This window comes from Watersipora subatra, unplaced genomic scaffold (assembly GCF_963576615.1).
Source record: "Watersipora subatra unplaced genomic scaffold, tzWatSuba1.1 SCAFFOLD_218, whole genome shotgun sequence".
Taxonomy (NCBI): domain Eukaryota; kingdom Metazoa; phylum Bryozoa; class Gymnolaemata; order Cheilostomatida; family Watersiporidae; genus Watersipora; species Watersipora subatra.
Window position 1 is genome coordinate 40555 of NW_027045406.1, and position 13725 is coordinate 54279.

The window sequence follows — 13725 nt, forward strand, 5'->3', positions numbered from 1 at the left end:
ATTAAAACTCCATTGTCTAGCAGGAGGACCATGTTAATGTTTTATGGTGTTTCAAGGGTTCTTGATACTTTTTATAGCGCTCAGGCTAGCTGCATATGTGTCATGATGTTAGATCTCAAAGCTATTTCATGAGTCTATTTTAAATTCTATTAGCTCCAAAAATAAATTTCTTATTGATAGTCTTATCACTTCCAACAAGTTTCCAAAAGGCAAATGTGTTTTCAGCACAAGCACAATGAGCCAATTAAATGAGTGCGAGTAATCATATTTCAATATGTGTGCAGTAGTAATCAATAATATTTCAATATGTGTGTAGTGATCAATAACATTTGAATATGTGTGTAGTAATCAGGAATATTTCAATATGTGAGTAGTGATCAATAATATTTCAACATTCATGTAGTAATCAATAATATTTCAATATGTGAGTAGTGATCAATAATATTTCAAAATGCATGTAGTAGTGCATCACAACTTAATATCCGTGTAGTAATCAATAATAATTCAATATATGTGTATAAAATTATAAATCAATAATATTCTTACGTACTTGTTGTAATTAATAAATACGGTAGGTAAGGAAAGCAGTGACATATTCTTTTTCTTTATTATTTCCCTCTCTATTCTGTTGTTGTGTCTGTTTCATGTACGCGATGGCTATGCACGGTTTTCAAGGTGATGAATACATGCACCAATCATAGGATATTCAGTTCTTATGTGAGATCTTCAAATCCTAAGAGACCTATAACCAGTAGAGCCACATAGCCTTAGATTTCACTAACATTTCACGACTTGCTATATTCATATACATCTCCATGAGCACATATAAATTCAAGCACTTATATAAAATTTAAAAAAGCAAAACATACTGCCGTTATATCTATTTTTTATTTGGTGACTGTGCACATGGAAAGTTTTTAAATACATATACAGTGTGCATGCATCAATCACATGCAAGCCAGTCAATTCTTATGTGACATTTTCAAATCTTAACAACACTTAGCCAGTTGCTCCACATAGCCTTAGTTTTAACACACATGTTATGGGTTTCATGAGCACATACAAAATCAAACACTTATATAACATTTTATAACATTGCATTGATCTGATGAAATCTTGAAAAATTATGTAAAATCCCAGTTGTTTCATTGTCTTACTTACGCATCCAAACCTGCGATAGTTATCAGCACCTGATATTCTATGTTTTTGTTTGTTATTCTAATCTCTGCAAGAGTAGAAAAACATGACTGCTGCCCAGGCCTCTCATCAGTATGTGCTTTAGTAGGTATAGTAGCTATAGTTCAGAACATACCTTTGGTCCCTTTCACCCAGCATAAAAGATTCAGTTACTGTATTACATTAAGAAACTCTTGGTATGGGTTTTATCAGACTACTCGAGATCATTCCCGTTGGCTTAATACATGTCTCTTGCAGACGAGGTACTCAGACTAATGCTACATGCACTTTGGACTATGTGTGGCTCCTGAGAAATACCACTAGCTGTATGAGAAGGTAGAAATATAGCTACAATAAACTCAAGTGTTATCTGGAAGTACCTAGTACTCTTTCTCCAACTTTATTTACTCTTCTAACTAGTGCCTTGCCTAGCAGTATATCTAAAACTAAAAACTAGGGTGATTATAGAGTCATATCTTCTTTTCTTGTTATAGGATTCTTACTTAATAATTCTTGTAACCTTAACCCTTTCATCAATTGGATTAAAATGTTCAACCGGGTGTGCTTATTATCCTGACAGAAATGCTCAGGAGTAACATTTCTATTACTAATACAGTCATCCTATACAGGAAGTAGAAAATCATCATTAACAATATTATCATCAGCAATATTACCATTTTTATGAAGCAGTTTCTGCCAATTAAGAAATCGTCTTTTCCTGACTATCAGCCGTCTGATGGAGGACAACTCCGAATTTAAATTATTTCTCACTGCTGTATAGCACAAACAGACCTTTCCTATTGCTGCTCAAGTAATTTATATTTAATTGCACCCGATACTCCTCAGGTGAATTTCCCTCTTTAATAATTACCTCAGAACTAATATCCTATGAGCTTCGACATAAATTAATTGACCAGATTCTAATTAATGCAACTCAAAACTATTCTCTTTTGTATCATTTAGTTTTAGCTTTTTGATTACCTTCTAATTCATTTTTTCATACTGCTCGTATTCTACTTCACTTGCATTTGGAATTCTCAAAGATGATGGATTAGCTCATCTGAACATCAGGTCACTAGAAGAGGAACATATAGAAGAGGAATAATGCAGATGCAAGCACTGTAGCTCTGTATGCTGATAGGGTCTTAACTTTACCATCAAAGTTTCATGGTAAACTTTTGCCATTGCTTCTAACTCACTTATTGGAAATAAGATAACAAGAAAAACTAGTTACTATCATAAATTCTACTTCACATGCAAAGTTCCTGTTTTCCTTACGATCATAACGACTACCAATGTCAGACTTAAAACATTAAACATCATATTGTGAGTATATACAGTTTTCATGGTATCTGTGACTTCTCTGAAAGCCTGAGACCTCTGGTAGAAAACTTTTGTTTATTTAAACTTCTAAACCAAATATAACTTCCAAAAATGCTTGCACGGTGTAGAAAGTAGTGCATATTCATCTATTAGTCAAATATGGGTGTCAGACACCACAGTAGTGTATCGTAAAAGCAAGAAAATATTTATCACAAATAAAACTTGTTCCACAAACATACAAAACCTTGCTGCTAATCTGCAATTGCTTACACTAGAATATAGGCAAAGGTCTGTCCCTTTAGACTAGTCGAACACTATAAACACTCATTCTGCACAGAAAAAACTGCAACATATCGAGAGCGGATGAGAGGCAGCAACTAAAGATTAATAATAACAAACCATATACTTGTCAATAAAAGAACTAAATATAATCATTTGTGTAACTAAATAAAGCATGTTTGAGCTTGTGAGCAAACAACCCCAAATAAACAACTTCTAGGTACAATAACAATGCCATAGTTGACTACCTGACAAACTAACTTGGAGTCTGTTTGTCTAAAGTCATGGTTGCTGTAAAGTTATTAGTATCAACTCTAGCAACTTCATGAGAGAACTTCATGTAAAGAAATGCACACTAGCTGATGAAAATAAAAGTACACAAGCTGCTGACAATAGAAGTTGTGTTCTCTATACAATGAGGTCAAAAATTGAAGTTAATTCTTTACCTAAATGCACATATGTTAGGAATTCAGCAGTCACTACAGCCTTCTCACATATCATGCAGGTTGTGCCCATCAGCTGTAACTTTACAACAAGTTGTAAAATAGACATGCAAAACACTAGATGTCTCTATTTGTAGTATACAGCGTGATACAGACAGGCGTGAAAATATTTGTTTAAATACAGCTTACTAATTGGGTCAGCTATAACAAGTGCTTGCTCAGTTTCCATCTGATTTAGACAATTAAATACCTCAGTAGGCTGTCTAAAAAACTGATTGACAGCTTCCTCCAAGTTTTTAGGTTTAAGCTTATTATCAAGGAATACCCTCTCAGTGCACTATACCCTGTGCAATAAACTTACAAAAGCATTAACATACTGCATGCACTCACTATCAGATTCATGCAAGTAAAGATAATCTCATACACATATGTCTACATGTTCAGAATTCCACACCTTAAGTACGTTTGCAGATCATCAACACATTTTATGAAACAAACAAAAACAGGACGATAATACATTTAACTACTCGTCAAACACACATAAACCTAAAAATACCATTGTTTAAATCAAAAGCTGGTCAATGTTGTTTGGATTATCTAAAGTCATTGCTATGGAATCTACTACCGGTTACACTGCGTAAAATTGTAAATGCTAATTCTTTCAAAAATGAACTGAAGCGCTCCCTCAGACAACCAGACTAGACTAAACCAACTAGACAGACTTCTGCTGACTCTACTTTCAGGTTCCGCGCCTTGATTAGTCTTGTTATTGCGCACAGGGACCTCATCATCACCTTCCCTGGAGTGACATTTTGATCTATTTCTCTTGTCCTTTTATACTTTGAGAAACACTCTTCATATTATTTTTTGTAGTTATATTATAGATGAAAAGAAAGAAAGAAACAAACAAACAAACAAAAGATCATACAGTTCAGCCGAGACTCTTGGATCTGCTGTAAATTCACAACTTTCGATGTTGAAGCTAAAAGTTGAACAAAATCATGAAAAAGCTGAAAGTTATTAGTAATAGTATAGATAAAAAATATAAGTCAGTATGGAATTATTCTGAGTTAATACTTTTCACTTACTGGCCCCAATGGAACAATTTCAGGTCCAACAGGCCTAAAATATACTAATTACAGGTGAGAAACTGAGCAGATATGCCATCTTCAATTCTAGGACAGAAGCATTATCACCTAACCTATGCTATTCAGGCATTTTTTGCACACTTCAGAATCTAATCCAGGATGGTGATCAATATATTCATTTAGCTTTCTGCCATAGGACATGACAGGTCTTACTTTGGTTTCTGTGTTTGTCTGCTCTGCTACTAATAAAGATTCTGGTTAGCTACTGTTCTATTGACATCCTCACGACACAGCAGTAGCTACCCATTGTCTATTTATTTGTTCATTTGTTTCTCACACTTACCACAAAGATTGTCTGCAACGCCATATTCTGCACAAGCGTTGGTTAGCATTGTTCGTTCGCATGGAAAAACATGACATCAGCGTGGAAGTTAGCATGAAAAACCAATGAGCTATCACTCAATTTATTATATAGGCAGCTGTAATACATACTGCTGTACGGGAGGGAAAAGAATGCGGTCAAAGAGAGGAGCCTTGTGGAACTGAGGAACTAGCAGAACTCGTTAAGAATGACAAAATTCTTATTGAGCTTTGTCATTCCGTTCTTCGCTTTCTAGTTCTTTGCGTTGTCATTCACGAAAAACCGCGAATGACAACGCAAAGAACTAGAAAGCGAAGAACGGCTTTTTACATCATCGTAAAGAACAGAACACTAGCATTGATTAATCTCTGCACAGCTTGGTCTATAAATACATCATTTAAATTTTTGTATTCACAAGTGCAACTGTTTGGATACTTATTATTGGAAATTTATATCAGCATTACAGTTGCTTGCCTTGAACTTTACTTGATAGCTTTTGGCCTTTTTATGCTTACAGAGCTTAAATATTGAAATATGCATTAATGATCCAGTCACACTGCTAACAGCAATCAAAGTTGTGCAAGTGAGCTATTTGGTATAATATTATACTTATTTGGTATAAGACAACAAGCACACAGCTAGTTAAGGTTGACTTCCACAGCATTTAGCAAAATTAGATTTTATGAGACTTAAACTCGCATTAACTCAAGTTTACACAAACACGGCATCAAAATTAAACACATAATTGGTGATTAAAAATATAAGTAAACCAAATGTTATGTAATACATGACACAGCTAAACAAAGGTAACAGCAGAACAAAAACCAGCGTATGACAAGTGACCAAACATAACACTTGAACAAAGTACTAATCAGGGTAAGAATTGGGTTATAGAATCATCTAAAATACATCCACCACAATATATTATTGCGGTGGATGCCGGGCCATGACATTGTAACTCGTGTATATATTTTTATATATTATATCTTGCATGCTGTGTTGTTCTTTTTATTATATCGCTGTTTTACTCGTTATGCTATCACTTATCGTCACTCATATTGTTGTTTTATTTTATTGTATGTCCTTTTCATTATATTGTTGTTTTACTCATTATGCTATCACTTATTGTCACTTAAATTGTTGTCATACCAACACACTAGCGATCCTATATATTCACCTTGTTAGCCAGTATTCTTACCGATTGCCGTTAGCCGGAACGGGTGATATTATTATATAAAGGAGCCCGCTTACTCAGTTGAGCAGAGCAGATAGCAGTACGCTCCTAGGCTAATTTGACTTCTTTCTATAAAAACTGGAATGAAATCACACGCATTTTATTTCTTCATAAAATAGTCTACATCGTGCCAAGGCCGGCAAATTCCTTTACAATATTTCAAACAACAAGTATATTATAATATTGGTTAAGGCGAAAGTTTATCACTATAAACTGATCTGGCTGCACGAAAATCGCCCCTGCACAGAGGGCACCGCTTCAAATTTACAGCGCCAAGAGGCAGCAAATTGCAAGATTTATAAACTGCATACTTATCACTACTAGAACTAAACATAGTTGTGTAAGTATAATTCAAGACATTTTAACTTGTGAATGAAAAGTTCCAAATAGACCAACTCCAACCATCGTTGAATACATATCAAGCTAGATAGGAATATGCTTATTGAAAGACCCAATCATGCTAGAGTTATTAGTATCAATTCTGGCAACTTTAAGAGATAGTTTCATGTTGGTATAAAAAGAAAAGTACACTAGCTGATGAAAATAGAAGTACACTAGCTGATGACAATAGAAGTACACTAACTGATGACAATAGAAGTACGCTGGGCAATGACAATAGAAGTACACTAGCTGATGATAACAAAAGTACACTAACTGATGACAACAAAAGTACACTAGCTGATGATAAAATAAGTACGCTAGTTGGTAGCAATAGGAGTTGTGTTCTTCAACATACTGAGTAAGAACTAAAGCTTAATTCATTAGCTATACATGCACACGTTCAAAATTAGGCAGCTTCTGCTGGGTCCTTCTGAATAATGCAAGACTTTTTGGGTGTCTCTGGGTTGGTAGGCTGTCTATTAGACCGAACGGCAGCCTCCTTTTTATTTCTGGGTCCATTCACATTATCAAAGTGGACTGTTACAGTGCCAGAAATATCCTTTCTGCACGAAGGGCACTGTGTTCTGGCTAGAGCACAATATGTACAGCTGACTAAAACAAAGCAATGATGAATTAGAATTTACATGTAGATGAAAATTGATGAAACAAAAAATAGGAGTTGTCTGACCTTTTTTAAGAGTTTTGTAAGATTATCGCTGTTACACGACTAGCTTTCCATCTAGTTTAAAAAAGTTAGATATAGCTGTTTAGCTAAATTTACAGTTTAAACATGAATGTGCTATTTTGTTATTAGCAAAATATTCAGTACTTTATAAAAACATTTTCGTGATGATATGTATGATGGGGTATCTGAAGGTCTTATCCAGGAAATATATGACAGTCGGCATCTGTTCGCAAAACTGCGAAGCAAAATAGATCACTGGCGAATATAGATAAGTTTCTATATATACATACATATTTATATATATAAATTGTTTTTTTACCCCGGTTATCCCATATGGGAGGTAATTTCTGCCCCAACTCAGGTCTCCTACCAGAGAGCTAAGAGTTTGAGCACTCAACCATTTTTGAATCAGTTGCGCATTTTTCACTGCCTTGTCCTTGTTCAGCTACAAGCAGCGCAGGCCTTGTTTGACCGGGCGACGTTCCAGCTGGCATGGCTTTAGTTATTGCACTCATCATAAAGGTTGTAGACAATATACAAGCAAGGGTCTTGTCCAACTGCACCTGCGAGAAGGGTGCAGTTGTTGGGGTTTGAACCTAGGACCTAATGATCATTATCCCAATACCTTACCAACTTCACTATCTGTCCCGTATATATCTTTATACATATAAATACATATTGAAAAGTAATAATTACTAGATATATATATATAATCTGGTGATAACTACTTTGCAATATGAAACTAATAGTAATAAAATTGTTTAAAACTTGACTTAAACTTTCATCTTATTTAGTTATATATATACCTCCTTAGCAACAATGTAGTAAAAACACACAGCCTCTATTTGCAGTAAGCTAGGCAGACGCCATACTTGATCTTCGAGGAGATTGCCCTCACACAGTTTCAGGAGTAAACAATTCTTTATGATACAATACAATCGAGGAACTTTCCTTGAAGAGAATTATACCCGAGAAAAAACCTATATGCTCGAAAAAATCCAAATCAGTCATAAGATATCACTGATGCAGATTTTCGATCTAGCAGGGAGATGGAGCATTACCAGCTTTTTATCCAATATGAGAAATATTGATATAACTTTGTAGCAAAGCCTACAGCTTAAGGATTAATGTGCTATTTTGTTATTAACAAAATATTTAGTGCATTATACTAGCTTTTTAGTGATGTTATGTAATAGAAGGGTCTTATTTAGAAAGTGTTTGAAAGTTTGTTTTATCCAATAAACCAGAAGGTTTATGCTAAACGCTACAATGGCTTTACAAATGAAATATTTAGCAGATTTTTGTGGTAATGCAAGATTAGCTTCAAAATGTATAGAATTCATTGACTTTGTTATGTATCCAATACGCACATAGACAACAATATCCAAAGCTTGTTCAAATTCAACATTCAATGTTTTATAGAAAGATAATATAACAAAGGAATGAATAAATGTAATCAAGGCATGGATGAACGGTTACATGATGATAACCTCTCAAAGACATCAAAATACTGTGCACAATCAGTACCAGATTTATGCGAGTAAAGATAATGTCTTACCAATATGTCCACATGGTAAGAGTGCCACACCTCTTTGCATGTGTTTGCAAATTATACAGCTTAGCTGTAACCCTTGGATCTGCTGTGAATTCATAACTAGTGTAGCTGAATCTAAAATTGAACAAAAGCATGCTAAAGCTGAAAATAGTATAAGATTAGTAATAGTAATAAAGCTTCGTAATAGTTTAGATAACAATATAAGTCAGGATGGAATTATTTTTAGTAATTCTATTTACTTGAGCCTAATGGAAGAGTTTCAGGCTTAGCAAGTTCATCATGCTCCTCCTCTAATGGTTGTGATATCCAATACGGTGTGCCGGGATCTTCAGTGGTTGCTGGTGGTGGTTGGACTATTGACCGAGTGGCAGCCTCTTCTTGATCTCCAGGTCCATGAGGTGGAGTTACAACCTCTGGTGGTGCAGGATCGCTGGCTATAGCTGTCTGCACTGCATCAAGCTGCCTCGCACCTTCTCTACGCTTCAGCATGGCTCGTATGATAGATGCTCGATCCACAAAATCAGGTCCACCGTACTTTAAAAACACAAAGTATGATGAGGCAAACATATGAACCCTTTAATCAAAGACTTTGCAAACTGTGCTTTTTGACATCCAACTAAATAGGGCTGATACTAATATAATTTCAACCTTGTCAAACAAGTCATCAGTAACATCAAACAGTAAGTCATCAAACAAGTAACAGAGTTCAGCAAATGCTGCCCAACAGTAAATGCACCTCTATATTGCAGATAGCAAGCAGAAGCTAGTCCGCTTGAAATGCAATTTGAGTTTTCCAGCACAGACCTGATATATGTTTGTTGTGAGAACTGATCACATTTTACTAGTTGATAACTTTGTAGCAAAATTTATAGTTTCATTTTTTGATGTCACCTGACATGACGCTGCCATAATTGTGAGTAAGACACCTCTGTTCAGTAAGTCTAGATGCTGTTCATTTCTAGCGGCCAAGTAGCTTTGACAGCAAGTATGCAACTTGTGCAGAATCACAAGAATCATTTCAGAATCACAAGCAGGAGGCGCACAAATAAAACAAACAATGAGCATTTTTACTGGTTTTTTAAATTTCATATTGTAACGGGTCAGTAAGTTAAGTGACAGTTTAAGGTACAGTAGCTTCTGATCACAGAAGTCTGATTTACATATAGAACACGTCTTTATAAACAGTAAGTCAAAGGAGAATTGGGCTAATAAATACAGCCTAACTGACATTCATCTAACGAATTTGAAATACTATACCTCAATGTTCTGAATAAGCACCGCTTTCACTTCCTCTAGTGAGTACTCTGAAGAGAACATTTGAAGGACATTCTGAGTGGCTGTATTGTCCATCATTGAACGCAGCATTTCTGCTGTAACACTCTAAAAGAAAAGTTCCAACTAGATAATATTAAGCATTCAAGAGAACTAAAATATTTTTCGATGATTTCAATGGTTATGAATGAATGTGGCGACAGGTCGACATGCTTAGGAGTGAGAGGAGACAGCTCGGAGATATCACTGGGATGACCCTTCCTTGAATCGATATCAGCCTTGATGCTCTCTAGGGGCAAATGTTTTAGCACTCTGGATCTGGTCAGTGGCTACTGGCAAATCCCGCTAGATTCCGGGGCCCTGCAAAAGTAAGCATTTGCAACCTGCTCCGGTTTGTTGTAGTAGAAGTTTTAGCCATGTAGACTAACTTCTGTGCCAGCCGTTTTGCAGAGGGTGATGGGGCAAATGTTGCATGCCCTGCATTGGTAAACGCTGTTACTCTAGTTAGATGACATCATAGTCATTGCAGCAGACTTTGATGCACGTTTGAACCCACAAAAGAAAGTGTTGAAGTATATATATATATATATATATATATATATATATATATATATATATATATATATATATATATATATATGTATATATATATATATGTATATATATGTATATATGTATATACATGTATTTATATCAATATAAAATACCGATATTTATATATATTTATAAATATATATACATGTATATACCTATATAATTATATAAGTATAAACAAATATATATATATATATTTATAAACAAATACATGTATATATATTTATAAATATTTGCAGCCAGAAGGCCAAAAGCAAAGAAATTGAGAAAATCACATGCAAATGCCAGAAGCTTGAACAGCATTGGCAGGATGTAGTTTACTTCTGACTAGCTAGCTGATAGATGAACTTTGACTCTTTGCAGTTTACAAAACATAACAGCAGTGGATAGCCAGGTAATAACAGTGATAAAAAAGCTGTTACAGACTCTAATGTACTTAATAAGACCGGAACAACAGAGTGAATTACTCACATAAATGACTGGCTCCTTCGCTGGCTCTATGTATCTACCATGCTCTTGTAATGTGGCTGCTACCCACTCTGCTCCCTTTTCCTGTATAACCAACTGACATTCTTGTGACTGCCTAGCATGTCTCCTCCAAACATTGTCTGTTGGTGCCCAGCCAGCCATTTCAACACCACAAGAGAAGCAGCTGACCACATCCTCTCGTCCTGAATAAGTTAAAATATAGTGACAAGGAGCATGGAATGAATAGGATAACATTGATATTCAAGAGAAGTCACACTTGGAATAATTGATTGCCAAGTTTGCAAAAAAAAATGTTATAGAATATGCTTTGTTCAGCAACTAGAGTCGGTGAGCGCTTAGACTCGAGGGTGACAACTTCACAATCACAGTTATTGAGCAACCATCATTTGCAACAGCCTTTTAATAAATGGCTTAAAACTATAGGTGAATATTGCTAATCTAACTACACAAAGCAATGGTGGAAAACTATTCAACGTGATTTATGGTGCTGATCAATATATAAATATTAAAACTTCTTGAAGATGATCACAAATGTAAATGTATGCATTTCCAGAGTAAGACACACTTAAAATCAATTACTGCTCAATCTGTATAAATGCAACAGTATAATTACGCTTTTTTCAGAAACTAGTCAAAAAGCAACTCGGCCCAAGGGGCACAACTCCACAATCAATGCTATCAAACAGGTGACATCAAAAACAGGCACAACATAAAAATTTGTAATTTATCAATGAATATGGCCATTTTTACTAGTCAGAGCAATGTAGAAAAACTATTCAGCCTGACATTTAGTGCTGATCAATATATAAATGTTTAGACTCTTTAAAGATTATCACAAAGGTAAATGTATTATATAATGCTCCCTCTACTTAGCCAAACTTTTAACCAGAAGTCATAAATATTAAACACAAATATGATTACCATAAATCTAGATATTTCATAGAGGTAACTTCCTCTAGTTTAACTAATTAGTTCTGTACCATATACATGTAAAACACTGACATGCAGATGGCAGGTGGCACCAAGTTGATATAAACAAACTGAGTGTATGTAGAACACTTCTTCATCGTAAGATCAGCTTGTGTAAGTATTAGATTATATAGGTTATAAAAACATACAGCAAAACCTCTACATACAATTCCCATAAGAATACATCATAATTCCTTTAAATAGTTTTGCAGCCAAAGTGGTATACATTAATTTATTAACAAATACTCTTCACAATTACAAACCGCAATAGAGCGCATATTCCACAGAAGAGACAAAAGTATAAATTTCATTAAAAATAATTAGAAAACGGTTTTTTTACTGTTTAAAAACAAGTGAACTCAAGTTGGACCTTGATGTTGCAGAAGATAGAACAGTGTCTAGATCAGGCATGGGCAACGTGCAGCCTTCAGGCCACTGCGGCCTTTTCCCGCTTCAATGTGACCGTTTTGTTGCTGGCTAAAGAGAACAAAATTAAATGTATTTTTTCAATCTGAATACTGCAAAATTAGATTGTCAGTGTGGCATCATAAAGAATTTGCTTCTCTTATTGATGGAATAACGCAGTCATAATGAGTTATCACTGTGCTGGTCCTGCAGAAGAATAAAAAAATTATTTTGCATGGGGAATCTCCTCTAACAGTTCCTTTTCACAACAAAATATTCAACAACTCTGCGGCAGTGAGTTCAGGTGCAGCAATGGCAAGTGCAGCAAAGATTTTATAAAATCAAAGCAAATAATAATAATACAGTCATTGCAATAACTGGACGAAGTTGAGTTTCTTCCAATTTCCATAACTTTCTAAAATTTTATAATGCTAAATTACTATCTGAAGATTCATGCTATGAACATCGACATTTTGAAAAACGGTGATATAGGGGGTGAACATTATATTGCCTGCATGGGTAGTTAAAAGTTATAGAACATAGGTGATGGTAGCGTTTTATCAAATTACCATCTGAAATTGGCCTTATGCCCAAAAAGGTTTCCCACCCATAGTCTAGATAGATATAGAGATGTACAGCGACACCTACTCAAACTTAAATTAGTGTAAAGGACACAAGCCTTCAACTAATTTAGCTGATCCAATTGTATTTTCTTTCCTTTTTTGTTTTTTATGGTTTGGTTTCAGTTTTAATTCTCTAAATTAAAGTTGGTAAAAAAATGCAGAGGCAATTCTGAACATTTTTCACAAGTTTTAAACAATTTACACATATAACCTAATATTCACCTAGTACAACACATTCACCCATATAACCTAGTGAAAAGCACGTCATATTAAAGAGTGAGTATGGTGAATGATAAATCCTTGAGGATCCTTCGACCAAGTACCTGTGTAGAAAAGTTGATGCTCAATCATCTCAGAAGCCAGCTTGCTATTACCAGAAGGCCACGTAAGGAATGTATCTTTACGTCTCGAATCAACAGCAAACTCAGGGTGTTTTGTAGACTCGGTGATAATGCCCAACTCTGCCTCAGTTGATGGTAAAGGATGTGCATCATCATTGAAAATATCAGCAAGTACATCAGGTATATTTCTCACAGTTTTCACGCCTGCATGAAACAACATGCTGTGCTATTATAATGATATCTAACACGTTTTGCCACTCTTTCAGACACTGTAATGCAATGTAACAAATCAAGTATTCGCAGTCCCCTAACACTGGTGCACACTGAGTGTGATTTGAATGAAAATTGACCCAAATTTGGTGTGAGCATTAGTTTAATTGATCGACAGTAGATATGAAAATGTTTGGTTTCAAAAACCAAACATTTTCCAAACCAAGTTAATTGGTTTCAAAAGAAGAGCTGCTTCTTCAGAAAAAAAACAGTTTTTCCGCCTCTTTAACCAATGTA

General features: G+C 35.0%; 1 protein-coding gene across 1 annotated transcript; it reads right to left on the bottom strand.

Annotated features, from left to right (window-relative positions):
• Positions 1-6691: 6691 nt before the first annotated feature.
• LOC137410445 (E3 ubiquitin-protein ligase XIAP-like) lies at positions 6692-13422 on the bottom strand (the record flags this gene model as incomplete). The annotated part of the gene is made up of 5 exons (XM_068095859.1): positions 6692-6873; positions 8765-9059; positions 9783-9905; positions 10863-11062; positions 13201-13422. Coding segments are annotated over 5 exons (1022 nt in total), but the record flags the coding sequence as incomplete, so codon positions are not given.
• Between the last annotated feature and the right edge of the window lie 303 nt (positions 13423-13725).